The sequence below is a fragment of the Chenopodium quinoa genome, unplaced genomic scaffold (genome assembly GCF_001683475.1).
Source record: "Chenopodium quinoa cultivar QQ74 unplaced genomic scaffold, ASM168347v1, whole genome shotgun sequence".
Classification (NCBI taxonomy): Eukaryota; Viridiplantae; Streptophyta; class Magnoliopsida; order Caryophyllales; family Amaranthaceae; genus Chenopodium; species Chenopodium quinoa.
Genome location: NW_018744887.1, coordinates 841006 through 858561, shown reverse-complemented (window position 1 = coordinate 858561; position 17556 = coordinate 841006). Strand labels below are relative to the sequence as shown.

At 37.5% G+C, this 17556-nt stretch overlaps 1 protein-coding gene across 1 annotated transcript; it reads left to right on the top strand.

Moving 5' to 3' along the window:
- The first annotated feature begins 4309 nt into the window (after positions 1-4309).
- Positions 4310-5465, top strand: LOC110705901. Its single transcript, XM_021883819.1, has 4 exons — positions 4310-4582; positions 4684-4827; positions 4966-5062; positions 5122-5465. The coding sequence occupies exons 1-4, from the start codon at positions 4310-4312 to the stop codon at positions 5463-5465; spliced, it is 858 nt and encodes a 285-aa protein (XP_021739511.1).
- Positions 5466-17556: the final 12091 nt, after the last annotated feature.

Sequence of the window (17556 nt, the reverse complement as noted above, 5' to 3'; positions counted from 1 at the left end):
CTTTCTAACGATATATTATAAGCCCAATTCCGATGAATAATGAGGAAGTTATGGCCAAATTATTAAACTGGGCCCGATTTGATATTTATATGCGGCCCAATTATCTAGAGGAGGGCCTAATATTGATTTATCATTCCTAATGCATTTAGAATTGATTATAGTCTTCTAGATTCTTCTAGAAGGTTCTTTTCATTCCTAATTTAATTAACATTGATAAATTGACTTTAGTTGACTTTTTTGAGTTTTAATCAAAATAAAAGAATTGTTTTGAAGGAAAATACGATTTTGCTCTCCTGTACGGCTAAATTTTATCAAAATTAAGAAAACGCGTGGAAATGTTTTCTATTTCCTGACGACATGATTAGCGCCTGGCGCTAATGCTTGGTGTCTGACGCTAATGTCTGGCGTCTGGCGCTAATTTGTTTTATTCTCTTCGAAATTCTGATTCGTTTTTCTATCCATCCGTCCGATTTTCTCTATAAATAGCCTCCTAAATCTCCGTTTTCAATCATCAACTCTCTAGTTTTCAAATTCTCTTTTCTCTCTAAGCTAAAGCTTATTCTCTCTTTTTTCTAAACTAGCTTTTCTCATACAAAATTTTGCATTCACAAGATCTAGAAACACCTAGCGTTGTTCGAAGTTGCCTTCACCCTAGACGTGAAAGGTTTTAATTTAAGAGGGTTTGGTCCCTATTATCTCTTTCAATTATTTAATTTAATTGTTATTATTATTTTCCTTGAAGTTACTAACGTATGTATTTTGTTATATGAAAGAGATATGAGGCATCCAAGTAAGTGATTTAATTGATTTATTGATATTACGATGTAGAAATCATGTCTAGGGTGTTTTGATCTTCCTAGTATCATGTTTAGGGTAAAAACTATAAATTCTTATATCAAATATGACAATTGTGTTTCCTGTGATGCTTCCTATTCTCTTCCTAATGTTCATGTTAGTATCATGTTAGGGCTAAAGCTTTGATCTTTATTGCTTAGTGACACGCTAGGGTTTGTTATTAATCTTGTTAGTATCATGCCTAGGATCTTGCTACTATTATGCTTTAACATGATTATGATTATTATTATTGTTATTATAATTATTATTATGTTGCTTGATTATATTTATTGTTATTGCTTGATCACGCCTTTTATGTATGTTTAAAGGGAATAGGTACTTGTAATTAAGCTTAATAAGATAATTAATAATCTTGTTTAGGGTTAATTTGATTATAATTCCAGTGATCGCCAATAATAGATTTTTTTGTGCATTAATATTCAACCAACATAGATAAACAGGTTTAGGGTTAATCATTTTTATTGCATGTTAGTCAGAAAGCGCACATGAATACGATCATAATAAAGTAGAGGCCTATTATTAGGGCAGGTTCAATCTCTTTTAGGTTGGATTTTTACCTTTATCCCCTAGCTACCAGTCTTGGTTCTAGACTTATTGGAGTTAACGATATCTTGGGTTTTTAAGGGGTGTAACCTTCACCTCGTGAACGGTTTACAAGTTCCTAAAATTTTTTGGCGACTCTTTTACTCTATCTTCTTTCCCTTTGGACGCCACCGTACTTAAGTGTATGATCATAATGGGGTTCAAGTTTTGGGTAATGCTTGAAATATTCTCTACAGTATGGCATATTCATAATAATGAAAAGGAAAATTTCACATTTGCTACCAGCCAAAGCACTGTATTTCATATTTGCTACCCCTTTATTTTTTTATTTTATGTTACTATCACTCAAACACACTAACTGTAGAAATAACTACCACTTAACGGATTCTGTTAAAGAATTGTAGTGGGGCCCACCCAATTAACTACCTCCATCTAACTCCCCCTATCTCCCCGTAACTCTGTTCTCTATTTCTCTCTCTTCTTCCATTTATTTTTCTCAACCTCCATAATTGTCTAAGTTGAAGTCTTTTTTCCCCTTTTTTTATTTTCGATTCTTTCTTTCTCTCTCTTTCACTTGGTCAATTAGATTCTCTCTCTAACGTATCCTCAGATCTAGGCTTTGTGTGCGTGGAAGAATTTGATTGAAGGAGGAGGTCCAACTGGAAGCAACATCATCTTCTTTGCTGAAGTGGAAGCTTGAAGAATCTTCTGACATCAATTGACATGTAAGAGCTCCTTTTCATACTTGTAGTGGTCCAACAAAGCATCAATGGTGGTGAATTAGTAGTAAAATACTGTTAATGTGGGCAATTTAGACAACATTGTTGTTTTAGTAAACCCTAAATTTCTGCGCTAACTTAACATATTTACTAATTATGCAATTAATTAAACATGTTTGGGTGTACAATCATGTTTTATGCTGTGTTTGTTTTACATTGTCAGTTTGTGCTCTGTGATGGTTGAATTTAAAATTGATTTTTGTATGGTTTACTTGATTTAATTGTAGAAAAACATGGATGGTGAGGATGATACTATTGACATTAAGCTTAGGTTATTTGGAGGGTTTGTGGAGAAGGAGGAAGAAGTATTTAGTTTATGAAGGTGGGTTTGTTCATTGGAAGTATGCTGTTACAGTGTCATATGTGAGGAGTGTGATGTATTTAAGGTTTCTGTGTAATGAAGGGTTAATAGCTTTAGGGTTTAGTGAGGCTCCGGAGATTTATAGTTTGTGGTATAAGGAGAGGGGAAAGACTTGGGCAAGTGGGAAGAGGAGGATTGACAATGATGATGATGTTAGGGGCTTCTTAAAGTCCAAACATATTAAAGGACATGTGGAGTTGTTTCAAACTACGGGGCTGTAAGAGTGGGACAGGTATCACCCTGCTGAGGTTATTATAGATAACCCACCCATATCCAACCCTTCTGCATCTGGGTCACACCCATCCCATTCTAATCCAACTGACCCAAGTTTAAATGCTAATGGTTCTAGATCACAGCCACCCAATTCACACCCTTCTCAATCCATACCATCTGAAACATATCAACTTTCTAATTTAGAAGATAACCCTAGAGCAACAAATATCCTAAAACCAAACAAAGCCCATGTGACTAGGAGGAGCCCAAGGAATGTTAAACCTGTTGAGAGTAATCCACCTACAGCTGAAATTAATCCACCTACAGCTGACATAAAGCCACCTTCAGCTTCTCAACCTAGAACAAAATTAAAGCCTAGGAAACCCATTCAGTCTGTGTGTAGAAGAAGCCTTAGGTTTAACAAAGATTCTGTAAAGGGGGAGGGTGAGACTGCTATCAGGGAGAAGGAAGAGAGTGTGAGTGGTGTTAAAGAGAAGGGAAAGGGTGTAGCTGGTGAGCAAAATGAACATGGAGAGGTGAAAGACATGAGGAAGTCTCTGAGAAAGTGTACAAATTAAAGAGACTGTTCAAAGATGAAGATTCTGGATCAGAATCTGAATCATCTTCTACAGATCTGAGTGAGTTGGATGTTGACAAGAAGGCAGGTGAGGAAGATTTGGAAGTGACTGATGAGGTAGAGGAACAGCTAGGGGTCTATTAGGTGAGGTGGAGAAGAGTTTACAGGTTGTAACAGCTGGTCAGAGTTCCAGCAAAGTTGTTAAGTACACAGAAAAAAAAGTAAAGCAACTAGGAAAGGACATTGGGTGTGCAGATCTTCAGCTACAGGTTGAGGGAAGTGACTCAGATGAACTTAGGAGTCTTTATGGGTCAGATGAAGAAGAAGACACAAGCCCATGGTTCAGAGAAGACACTGACTTCAAGAAGCCAGTTGTACTCTTAGATAGGCAGAAGTTTAGCAATAGTGGGGTGCTAAGGAGAGCACTTAGAACTCATGATGTAGAGAACATGTATAAATTTTATTTCTTGCACAATGGTGGTCAGAGGATCACTATTTTCTGTAGAAAAAGGTGTAACTGTGAGTGGAATCCTAAGAGAAGCAACTTGCCTCAATGCACATGCATGTGGTGAGGGAGTGAAGAAGTGTGAGTTTAAAGTGTCTACAAGGAGAATGTACAACAGCTATGCTTGGCAAATCAAGGAGCTGAGGTTAAACCACAAGTGTATGAGATCAAGGATGAATGCATGTATTCCATCTGAATACTTGGCAGAGAAGTATGTTGAGGAGTGGAGAAGCAATCCCAGTTGGAAAATCAAGACATTTAGATCTAGGGTTCTTAGTGGTTTAGGAATACACATTGGGTATTAACTGGCTTGGCTAGCAAGAGCCAGAGCAAAGTTCATGATCTATGGTTCTGCAGCAGAGCAATAAGAAAGGGTTTGGGATTATGGCAAGGTTGTGCTCAAGTATAATCCTAAAAGTGGGGTGTATGTGGTGGTTGAGAGAGCAGACATACCAGAACCTCTTCTATTTATGAGGATGTACATCTGTTTAGCAGCATTAAAGAAAGGTTTTAACAAAGGTTGTAGGCCTCTCATTGGCCTTGATGGCTGTCATTTGAAAGGGGCATATCCTGGTCAAGTACTTGTGGATGTTGGCAAGGATGGGAATAATCATATTTTCCCCTTTGCATGGGCAACAATGGAGGTGGAGAATAAGGACACTTGGTGCTGGTTCATTCAGTGTTTGCAAAAGGATGTTCGTGATTGCAATGAAGGATTAAGACTGACCTTTATGAGTGACAAACAAAAGGTTAGAGTTTCTCTCACTCAACTTATTCTGTTTTACTTTGTATTTCTATCTATTTTGTATATCTAACACTTGAGTTGTTTCTATTTTAATTTTATCTTTAGGGTCTGCTAGAAGCCTTTGATGAATTAGTCCCAAATGCTGAGAAGAGATTCTGTGTCAGACATATTTGGGCTAATTTTAATCTCCAATTCATTGGATCTACTTTCAAGGAGTTATTTTGGAATGCAGTAAGGGCAACCACTTTGGTAAGGCTATTTCATCTACAATTATGCTCTATCATTTGTGGTCTGTCTTTGTGATAAAAAAGTTTTCATATGCTTTGTGTTGTATTAGCAGGTGTCTTATCATAGTTTATTGGTTTTGTGATATAGTTTGACTTTCAGGTTGCAATGGAGTCTATTAAGTTCTTATCAGAAGAAGCATATGAGTACTTAGCAAATATCTCACCATCACACTGGTCAAGACATGCCTTTCTGATTGGTGTATGTCCAATATGTTGCTAAACAATCTTTGTGAAATTTTCAATGCTGTTATAAAAGATGCAAGAGACAAGCCCATTCTCACTCAGATGGAGTGGTTGAGATGTTACATGATGAAGAGGAACTGTGAAAAGTGGGAGGCAGTTCGAAATATGGAAGGAAAGAACATGCCTTATGTGAGTAAGGTTTTTGGAAGGATTGAAAAGGCTGCTAGATATTGCATTATGCAGTTGTCTAGAGTGGATAACTATAAAATAGAATTGAATGGGGATAAGGTGGTTGTTGACTTAAAGATGAAGGCATGCTCCTGTTATCACTGGCAGTTGACTGGAATACCTTGTGTACATACTTATGCCTGTATACTTGACAAAAGGGTGGATCCAGATGACTATGTGGATGCTTAATTACTACAGTAAGGCAACCTATATTCTTGCATATCAAGATGCAATCAACCCTATGCCATGCCCCAAGCATTGGGAGAAGATAGACTTGAGACAACCCCTTCCACCTGCAGTTAGAGTGATGCCTGGGAGGCCTAAATCCAAAAAGAGAAGCTAGAGAAGGGAGAAGGGGCATCAGGCAGCAACAAGCCACATCAAAAGGGCCCTAAATTCCAAAAAAGGTGCAGAAAATGTGGTACACTTGGTCATTATGCAAGAGTTGTAAATCTGCACCAAAAACTGAAGCCCCAACAACCTTTGAGCCTGTTCTGTCATCCAAGCCTGTCCTCAACACACCATGGCTGAATGAACAGAGGAGAAAGAAATTTAAGAGGGCTTCTGCTAATGTAAGCTAACTGTCCTGTCACTTTTTGTATTCAAATACTGAAGTTTATGTCCTGCAATTGACTTATGTTTTTGTATGCTGTGAGTTTTTACAGAGTGGAGCTACAGTTGGGCCAAACAGTATTGGGAACAAGAAATTTCCACAAGAGCAACAGAAGAAACAAGGTCAAAACTCCCAACAAGGTCAAAGCTCACAGCCTGTAACTTGCAGCCAAAATACTCAGGCCTCAACAACCACAACAAGGTCAAAGGATAAGGGAAAGAACAAAGTTGTTTGAAATTTCTGTTTAAGTGCCTTGTGTTAACCCTTGACTTTTGTTTTACTCAATTCTGAACAATTTTTGTATTTAAGGATCTATAACAACTTGGTGCTTTTAATTTGCATCCTTTTGTAACTCTTATTACAGCACTTGACTTTGCAATGGTGAAAAAACATGTTTATTATCTCATGAAATTTGTATTTTTCATTCATGCTTGAAGAGTTTACAAATTCATACTGTCCACTTCATTAGAGCAGACTAAACTACTACAATAACACTTGATAACTTGATAACATAACAATAAACACCTACTAACATAGACCCTACACTAACCTAAGCTTTCTTAACCACAACTAACAGCCCTAGCATCATCAAAATATAACAAAAGACAATACCTACAGCTAAACTCCCAAACCAGTTCCTATTCTGCTGCCCTTCTTTAGAGTACCTCCTCCTGTCACCATTCAGAGCTTTTCACATTAGCTTCAGGTTGTCAATCTCACTGAGGAGGCACCCCCTCTAACCAGTAAGATCCTCCACTTCTGTTTTCAGTGAGCTTATCACACCCTTCATGAGTTTTTTTGTCAAGGATCAATTGGTTGATTACATCCCTTTGCCAATAAGTCCCATCATCTTCATCCACCCACACAAAGCTCTTGCAACCCCCTGTTTCAGTATTGGGATCATAGAACTTGCAACTCAGAAAATTCTTGCTTGGATTCTCTCTAGTCCATGAGGTTAGCCTTGCCATGGGTACACTACAATCACACTTCTTGTATTTTAAGGGTGAACACCTAACCAAAGCCATAATTCACTTAAAATACACAAAATTAATGAATTATTACAACATTACATACTTTATTTACCCACCAACCCATTCAATTTCATGATTGTCATACCCAACAAAAAACCCCCAAATTAACATTACACTCAAGAACCCTAATATCTTTTTCATAAATTTAGTGCAAATTACATCCCCCTCTATTCGATTTGATCCAAAAAACATTCTAATGTACTAATAAAGTTACTAATTAATCATATCATTAAAGAAAACTTGCTTAAATTGTTCAATTAAACCAAAGAACTAACCTTTTCCCGCTTCGCAATTTTTGGCAATTTAACCCAACAATCACCAATTAACCAATATCACTAAATTCGATCTTGATTGTTTGATGGAATTTCTGTTTTAATTTGATGAATTTGTGTTTTAATTTGCTCCAATTGATGGCAGAACGATTACAATAAAGGCAAAGCATGAACAATCGTATTTAAATGGGAAGAATTAGGAAGTAGGCGTTGGTGTGGACCCCACTTGACAGAAACAGTAATGGACTAACTCAGGTGGTAGTTATTTCTACAGTTAGTGAGTTTGAGTGGTAGTAATATAAAATAAAAAAATAAAGGGGTAGCAAATATGAAATACAGTGCCTTGGCTGGTAGCAAATATGAAATTTTCCTCAAGTTTTTGTTAAGGATTTTCGTCGATTTCCTTAATGAAAAATAAATAAATAAAAATATATGTATTTTCTAATAAGATTTTACATGACTACGAAGTTGATATGTCCATTTTATATAGTAATTTACCCCTGTCCTTTGGTCATAATTAGTAGTGTTTTTGGCTCTTTCAAGCCACTTTTATTGCTAATTGGTGTTTTCTAGTGTTTTCGTAGTCTTTGTTGAGTTTTGTAGGAAATTGCACCTTTGGAGCATTCTCGGGTTTTTCATGGAGCGACTATGGTAATTAGAAGAGCACGACCATCTTTGAAGCCCAAGGCCGGTTAGAGTCATCGAGCCGGTGGTTAAGGGCTCGGTAATCGGAATACCGAGGTATTTGGACCGAGTATTCAAGACCCGAAGAGGAATCCGGATTGGGCCGAGGAATCAAGCCCAATCGAAGTCCAAGCCTCGAAGAGAAGCAAGGGCCCGATCGGGAAAGCTAGCACGATCGGGCGCGGCATGCATTTGGTGCTGGTGCGTGGCCTAAGGCGCGCCCGATCGTGCGAGCATCAAGCTCGATCGGGCGTCGCTGCTAAGAAGAGGCGCAAGGAAAAAGGCGCGCCCGATCGGGAGGCCTCTAGCCCGATCGGGCGGGTGTTTTTCTCAGACCTGATTAGATTAGTTTTAATTTTTGTTTTGAGGATTGTTTTAATAAGAATTACGTACGTAATTTTGGATTACCTTTTTTTTAGATTTTCTCTCTCTACTTAGGATATTTCTCTCTCTTAAATTCTCTCTCAACTTTTTTTCTTAATTACTTCCATTAATCAAGATTTCCTTTGGTAACAATTTCTTCTCCTTTAATTTCAGCTATTTCATTTACTTCTTTGATTATGTTTTGTTTTATTTATTTGATTAGTTTAGTTATGATTATGTCTGAGTAGTTTCATTCTAGGGTTTATGGGGATCCATAATTAATATGAAGGGATAATTTGTTATGATTGATTATTGGTATTGCATGATAATTTCTTATTGAATTGTTTTAATTCTTTGCAATTAGATTATGAATCGAGCAGATGTAATTTGATTGTGAATGTTTAGCAATATTGAATTGATGAATCGAGCATATGTTAATTTAATATTAAAGGCTATTTTTAATAGGAACTTAGATCTAGTAAATTAAGAGAGCCTGTTGATCATGTTATTTGTGCAATGTTGATTATTAGTTATTATGTTTTATCCCATAATATTAATTATTGGTGAACCTGTGACCCTAGGTCTTCTTATTATTGTTTTTTTTTCTCCCTAAACTTATTCTTCGTAGTATATATTTTATTCCCAAAAATATTGGTTACTTAGATAATTTAGATTATAATAATTAATTAGGAGTAAAAATACTTGTTTCCCTGTGGAGTTCGACCCTACTTCCCTATCTACATTAGTTAGAGGACTTAGGTATTTAGTTTTGATTAGGGGATACGACTTTACCCTGTCAAAATTTGGCGCCGTTGCCAGGGAAACGGTTTTATTTTTGTTTTCTGATTATTTTTTTGTAGTCTAGATTATCCCCTTTTGTCTCAGAGAACGTTAGTTCTTTCAGGAAATTCTAATAATTGTCTTTTAGTTCCTTGTTTATGCCCAGGTGTTCCAGATCAGGTTACATCCCATTCGATCCTGAGATCAAGCGCTCTTTTCATAGGCAAAGGAAAATCTATAGACAAATTCTGGCGGGTTCTGAGGAGGACAACAGTCGAAGAGATCCTCCCTCTGATTCTAGTGACACAGATATTCCTTCAGATTCAGAATCAGAGATGACGGCCCAAAAGAAACTCAGTGACTACTCGCAGCCGAAGCTCACAAATTTCCCGCACCTTACTCCCACTCCGGCAGTAGATGGAGTTCAATTCGAAATCAAGCCTTAATTTATCACTATGATAGAGAGGAAGCAATTCAGTGGAGCTAAGGGTGAAGATCCTAATCTTGACATCGCAGATTTCTGCCAATATTGTAACACCATTAGACAAGTCGGGGTCACGCAAGACCAAATCAGGGAGATTCTTTTCCCTTTTTCATTATGTGGCAAAGCTAAATTATGGTTTAATGGTTTGAATAGAACTGCACTTGGTATTACTGACTGGGAAACTCTTGCTTTGAATTTCTATAATAAATATTATCCTACAGAGAGAACAGCGGTACTATGAAGTGCTATTCAAAACTTCGCTCAAGAGGCCGACAAAACGCTATATGAGGCTTGGGAGAGGTTCAAGGATCTACAGAGAGAATGCCCCCACCACAATCTAGCACAATGGCAACTAATCCAAGCATTCTATAATGGACTTGGAAATTCTTCTAGATCAGTGCTAGATTCTGCAGCTAGTGGGAGGTTCATGAATTTAAATGTGGACGATGCAGGACAGGTTATCGAAGACATGGCAATATACAATTCCCAATATGGGAATCCGAGAAGGTTTGCAAATAAAGGAAAACATAGTGTCGATTCTGTATTCTTTTTGCAAGCTCAATTAACGTCTATTTGTCAAAAATTAGATAATCTTACTGTTGCTCCTAACTCTGTAGCTAATGTTTCTGTTGTTGCTAACAATGAAGCTTTTTGTGAAAATTGTGGAATTGTAGGTCATTGGAAGCAAGATTGTAGGAGCTCTATGGAACAAGTTAATGCCTTTCAAACCTATAGGCAGAATAACCCTTATTCCAATTCCTACAATGCCGGTTATAAGAACCATCCATATCTTTCATACCGGAGCACCAATGTACAAAACCCTCCACCTCCACAACAACCACAACAGCAAACCCCACCACAACAAAAATATTATCATCCTAATTCCAGCAAGAAAAGCCAAGCATCACCCTCATCATCTTCCGACCCTGCCATGACAAAAATTGGAGCAATGCTTACTAATATACAAAAGAATATGGAGAGTAGGGATGCGCAAATTGATTCTATCCTAGCCCATAATAAAATCACGGACAATCAAATTGCACAACTTTCATCTACCCTACAATCTCGTTAGTAAGGAGCTCTACATCACAACCTATCTGTAAGGAATATTTCAAGCGTTAAACCCCTAGATTGAACCCCACTGTGATCATACACTAAAGTACGGTGGCGTCCAAAGGGAAAGGAGATAGAGCAAAAGAGTCGCCAACAAGTTTTAGGAACTTGTAAACCGTTCACAGGGTGAAGGTTACACCCCTTAACGATCCAAGAGATCGTCAACTCCATAAGGTCTTGAACCAAATAAGGGTTCGGGGATGAAGGTACAAATCCAAACTAAAAGAGGTTGAACCTGCCCTAATAATAGGCCTCTACTTTATTCAGATTGTATTCATGTGCGCTTTCCGACTAACATGCAATCAATAGGATTACCCTAAACTTGTTTATCTATGTTGGTTGAATATAATGCACAAATAAATCTATTATTGGCGATCACTTGAAATTATAATCAAATTAACCCTAAACAAGATTATTAATTATCTTATTAAGCAATTACAAGTACAAATTCTCTTTAAACATGCATAAAATGTGTGATCAAGCAATAACAATATATAATCAAGCAAAATAATAATAATCAAAATAATTAATATAATCATAACAATCACAATTAAAAATAATCATCATCATAATAATAATAATAATAATAATCATAAATCATAAAGTATAATAATAATAATAATAATAATAATAATAATAATAATAATAATAATAATAATAGCAATAATAAAATTATAATCATAATCAAAAGAATTATAAAATAATCATAAATCATATTAAAGCATAATAAAAATAGCAAGATCCTAGGCATGATACTAACAAGATTAATAACAAACCCTAGCATGTCACTAAGCAATAAAAATCAAATCTTTAACCCTAACATGATACTAACAATCATAAATATTAGGAAGAGAATAAAAGGCATCGTAACAATAATACTTTATATTAAAATTACCCTAGACATGACACTAGGAATACAATAACTATTTAAACATGATCTCTACATCATAATATCAATAAAACCATTAGAGTACTTACTTTGATGCCTCGTACCTCTTTCTAATAACAAAATACACACGTTAGTAACTTCAAGAAAAATAAGAAACAAATAATTAAATTAAATAATTGAAATAGAGATTTGGGACCAAACCCTCAGAAATTAAACCTTTCACGTCTAGGGCAAAGGCAACTTCGAATGTGGCTAGGCGTTTCTAGATCTAATGAATGCGGAATTTTGTATTTGAAAAGCGAGATTAGAAAAAGGGAGAGAGAGAGAAAGGGTGAATGATTAAAGAGAATGAGAAAATTGATGAATGAAAACTGGTTGTAGGTGAATGTCGACTAAAACTGGTTATCCAAAACGAAATTTTTAATACGTTATTTATAGAGAAAATCAGCAGAAAAGATAAAATATCAAAACAGAGTTTGGCGCACCTAAAACAGAGCTGGCGCAACCAATGGCTTATTGGCGCCAGGCGCCAACATTAGCGCCAAGCGCCAACATTAGCGCCAGGCGCCAATGCTAGCGCCAGGCGCCAGGCGCCAATGTCTGGCGTTAAGCGCTAATCCTGTTTTTGACGCGTTTTCTAAAATGAGATAAATTTTGCCGTACAGGAGGATAAAATCGTATCTTTTCCTCAAAATGTTCTTTGATTTTAATTAAAACTCTGAAAAGTCAACAAAAGTCAATTTATCAATGCTAATTGAATTTGGAATGAAAAGAACCTTCTAGAAGAATCTAGAAGACTAAAACCATTCCTAATTGCATTAGGAATGATAAATCATATTAGTCCCTCTCCTAGATCATTGGGACGCATATAAGGTTTAAATCGGGCCCAGTTTAGTAAATTGGCCATAATTTCCTCGATATTCATCGGAATTGGGCTTATAATGTATTGTTGGAAAGCTCTTTGTCAAGCCCCATCCAACTACACTACTATTGGACCCATATCATGGACAAACCAAAATAGATTGACTGTTTTCTTAAAATAAGTTTTCAAAAACAGAGAGAAAAGAAAAGAAATTAAAACTATCCGCAACACTAAACTTTCCACACTTTCACTTCATTCGATTATGGTTCGACGTGAAAGGTACTCATCACCGGGTTTGGTTTTGGGGAGACACAAATGGGTGTCTACAGAAGCCCCCACTTTGACTGAGTTTGGAGAACCGCGAGTTTCAAAAACGAAAGTCAAAGTATCGATAGGGACGGAGAATGATTCAGAACGTTCTGCGATCCTAAATCACTCTTGTAACGAGGATACTTGAAAACTAGCGTTAGTTAAACAGATAAAAGAGTTAAGAAACGCATATCTTGCACCGTTGAGCACACGTCTCTGAAAGTAATCGATTTGCTGCCGCACTGTTGGTTTGATGACCTCCTGCAAGCTAGAGAATGCCATCCCGCTTGAAAACCACTACGCTTGTAACTGCTTCCAATACAGAAGATTGCTTCACGTGAAACGATCCTCTTCCGCTTTGATAATATTCCACGTCCAAGGGAATACTATCGAAGATTGCTTCTCTTGAAACAATCCTCATCCGCTATGATAATACTCCACGTCCAAGGGAATACTATCAAAGATTGCTTCTCTTGAAACAACCCTCATCCGCTATGATAATACTTCACGTCCAAGGGAGTACTATCGAAGATTTCTTCTCTTGAAACAATCCTCAGTTGTTTGTGACAACCCTCCACAATCTAGGGAACGCCATCTTGCTCTTTGTTTTGACGATCTTCCGCAATCTAAGGAACGCCGTCGATCAATGTTGCTACATCTTGAGCCTTTTCTTGAATCATAGTGACAACCTTTCCAATCATAGCAAAAGTCGTCGAAGACCGCCTCATCATGAACCGTTCTTCTCATATCTTGGTGACAACCTCCAAAATCTTAGCGAACGCCGTCGAAGACCTCCCATCTCGTGCTATCTTCTCAAATCTTGGGTGACAACCTGCACAATCTTAGCGAATGCCGTCGAAGACCGCCCATCTTGTGCTATCTTCTCAAATCTTGGGTGACAACCTCCACAATCTTAGCGAATGACGTTGAAGACCGCTCATCTCGTGCTATCTTCTCAAATCTTTTCTCAAATCTTAGTGTCAACCTCCACAATCTTAGCAAATGCCGTCGAAAATAACTTTACTTGAAGTCATTCTCAGTTGTTGTGATAATATTCCGAAGAAAATTACCAAAGACCAACACTTGTCGATCTTTAAAGCTCGCTTGAACTTTGCTCTTGCTAAAACCAGTATGTCGGTGTCTCCGTGATGAGCCAATTCTTAGGCGCTTTAAGCTAAGTGAGACGATCTTTCGTCAGGTCGATCACTTATTTGCGGTTGTAATCAAATCGACTACTCAATCATGTCAAATTGCTTATAGGGGCTAACTGGCGTACCAAGGAACCCGAAATTGTTGTTTTGAGAGGCTTCGAGCTCTGTCGCTGCTGAAATATCTCTGGCGCCAAGAATTGGCTCTATCGCCAGACGCTGTGATTTAAGGCCAAGCGCTGAAATCTATTTCCAGACGCTAGCTGTTTTCGTCCGGCACTGGAGTAGGGTCTTCCTTGTTCTGCTGCACCTGTATTTTGACTATAGAATTTTGCCAATCTCTTAATCATCTTAGGGTTGACCTAAGGTTTAGTGTTGCTTGACTCATCGACTTGACACGACTCAAGGTATAAACTTGACTCGATATGTTTGACTTACTCGAGGTTGACTCGACTCAAACTGTTTGACACATGTGTTAGACTCAAATCAAGGTGATGTGATACGACATGACTCAATGTGTACATGACTTGTGTGTGCATCGTAATGTGATCGTGCGACTCAAAAAAGCAAAAATTTTCCGTAATATATATGGTACTTTAATTTTTTTGTGGAGGGTACCGACTTTCTCCCGAAAAAGAAAGACGCGAAAAAGAATCTGAAGTTTGAAGATGCATGTTGAATGAGCTTAGTCAAATGTTGTTTGATACTATCTCTCAAGGTGCAAGGATTAATCCATCCTAGGCTATCTCAATTGTTGACTCAATGATTGGGTAACTTAGGCACGGAGGCTAAGCACTTCATACTTTAACGTGCAATGATGGTTATGAGTGATGAGTGATGTTGATATGATAAGGCATGCTTCAGCGTTGTGTTAAGATTCCATGACAAATGGCTCCTAGTGGAAGGTATATTTGGTCATGTATCTGTGATGTGTGTGATAGTGACACTAAAGTTAGGTCGCAAAGGCTAAGTGTGTGGGAAAATATTATTTTTAAAAGAATCAAATGGTGGTGACTCTTAGTCTAGGTAAGCTAATAATGTAAGCATCAAGCCCCCAATTCTAGCTCTAAATGAGTAGGGATGAGCATAGGGAATCCCTTGATATGATCATGGTGTGAGTGTGTGAATGTGAATGTGAATGCATTTTTATTACGGCCGCACCTCGATGTGAGGTTGCCTACGTATCCGTTAGGAATCAGGCCGAACGTAGCTCTAACCGAACCTCGCACAAGTGTGTGTATACCTCAAAAAGGTCTTTTTAAGGGTTGTAACGTGGTTAGGCTAAAGGTTGAAGAAGAAGGGGATAAAGGCTTAAGATCCTAGATAAGCCCCCAAGGTGTGCAACCTTGCTTTTGAATCTTTATATTTTTATGCTTGAGGCTTTACTCGTTTTTTTTAGCTCACTTTTATCTTTTGCTTTAGCATCTATTTTATTTTTATAAGTGTGGGCAATCCCGATCATGCGGTCTATATCTCACTTGGCATTCATGTTTCTCAGGCACAGTACCGAGCACTCGATAAGAGACGTAATCTGAGACGTGTTCATATCAAAGACATTTTCATATCAAAGACATTGGAACACTTACTCTTTTGTACACTTTTATTATTTTTTATTGCTTATTTATTTATTTTGATCTTTTGAAATCACTCAAGGCTTTTTTTTTTTTTTTTTAAATTGCATAAGTTGCACACTGCCCCATCCCAAGGTTAGGTAGATATAGGTTGAAAAAAAGAAAGGTCTATCGTTAGACGAGGCTCAAAGTGGTTTATAAAGAAAGGATTGTGAATTTGAAAGGTGAAAGGAGATATGGTGTGGCTACAAGGGGTGCCTTAAATCATCGGTATACCTTGTGCTTAATTCAACATGGATTTTTTTTAATGCAATATAATGAAATGATCATATATAAGGAAATAAATGTTCATTTTATTAAAAGAAAATATATAATGATCCTACAAAATAAATCTAAGGAGAATAAAAAGGTGCCTATGCTAGACTTATTGGGGAAAGGGTAAATAAAAAAAGAAATAGAAAAAAGAGGTCACGAAATCTTGTCGTTGAAGCTCGCCTCTTGTCTTGTGTTGTTTCCTTTATCATCACTCGCTCTTCTTGTTAACTGGAGGCATGGGAAGCTTGTTATTATCAATCAAATGTTGGATAGCCTCCTTTAGTTTCCAACAGCTCTCAGTAGTATGACCCCTACCTTGATGGTACTTGCAGTGTTCGTCTGGATTCTAACTAGGCAATCTCTTTTCAGGTGCGGGATCTTGAATAGGTCCAATGGGACTAATGAGTCCTTTGGCATGGAGTCGATCGAAGGCAGTATCGTAGCTCATCCCAATGGGGGTGAAGTCTTTCCTTAATTGCTTCTTAGATCCTTGGTTATCCATGGCTAAAACTTCACTAAGATCGAAGGTACTAACATTGTTACTAGAGTGGGCGTTTTTGAAAGAAGAAGGATTGTCGTTCTTCTTTCCTTTCCAGCCACCGGGTTACTATTGTTAGTAGCTTTTTTCTTTGCGAGGTCATCTTCGATTTCAATTCTGATGTCATAAACGGCCTTGAAAGTATTCAGATTGTGTTGATACTTTAGATGCTTCGAATACTTCTCTTGGAGATTCTTGATAAACATCCTCACATATTCTTTTTCAGTGGGCACCTCAATCATCTTGGCGGAAGTTTCCCTCCATTTATTAAAGAAAGAAGTAAAGCCTTCATTCTCTTTTTGTCTTAGCATCTCAAGTTGTCTATGGTCGGTTTAAACTTGAATATTTCACTTGTACCTATCAACGAAAGCGTTTACTATCGATTCCCAGGTAGAGGTTTTCTCTTTGTCAAGGGAGAAGTACCATTGTTGGCAAACGGTTTCAAGAGATAGTGAGAACAAAGAGGGGAAAACCTTCTTATCGATGCCCTTAATGTTCATTATAGTTTCGAAAGCTCTTAGATGAAAGTAAGGGTTATCTGTTGCCTTAAATTTAGGGATGTCAGTGGTGTTGAACTTATGAGGAAGAAGTTCCTTGTCCAGCGAGACCCCTTGTGAACTCATGCCCTGAAATTTATAGTCACTAGATAGCTTTCTCAAGCTTTCTTGCATGAGGTTCATTTGTTGTTGCTTCACGGGATCATCGACCTTAAGTGTGAGGAGCTTTAGTGTTTCAGTCATGGTAACCAGTTGGTTCCTAAGCTCATTGACTTCTTCTTGAGTTGCCATTATCTTTTTAGCCTTCCTCTTTTGACGAATCGGTTTATCGAAAAGTGAAACTTGAATAAAGAGGTTGTCCTTGATTAATCGCCCTTCTCTCCTTGACCAAGTACTGTGGAAAAGGAATTTGGGGATATTCATTGTTAATTATTTGACTCAAACTCTATTCAACATGTAATGGATGGAGGAAGTGAAGAAAGATGGAAGAATGTGAAGAAAAATGATATAGATGGAGGGATATGAAAAACTAGGAATAGAATGTACCCCCCAACTCAAATGACGGAAAAGACCGACTCATGCATGAACCTAAGACATGGTCATGGTGACATATACTCAAAGTGCGTGCTAAGATTAGTGAGTGTAGGTGACATGTTAAGACTCGTGTCATGACCATGTGGCTAGACTATGTGACTAGACTCATTTAATGACTCGACAAGGCATTATTGACAGCGAAAACTAACCGACTTAATTAGCAAACTGGTTGATTAGACACTAGGTGATGACTCGACCAATAATCCGAATTGTCGGC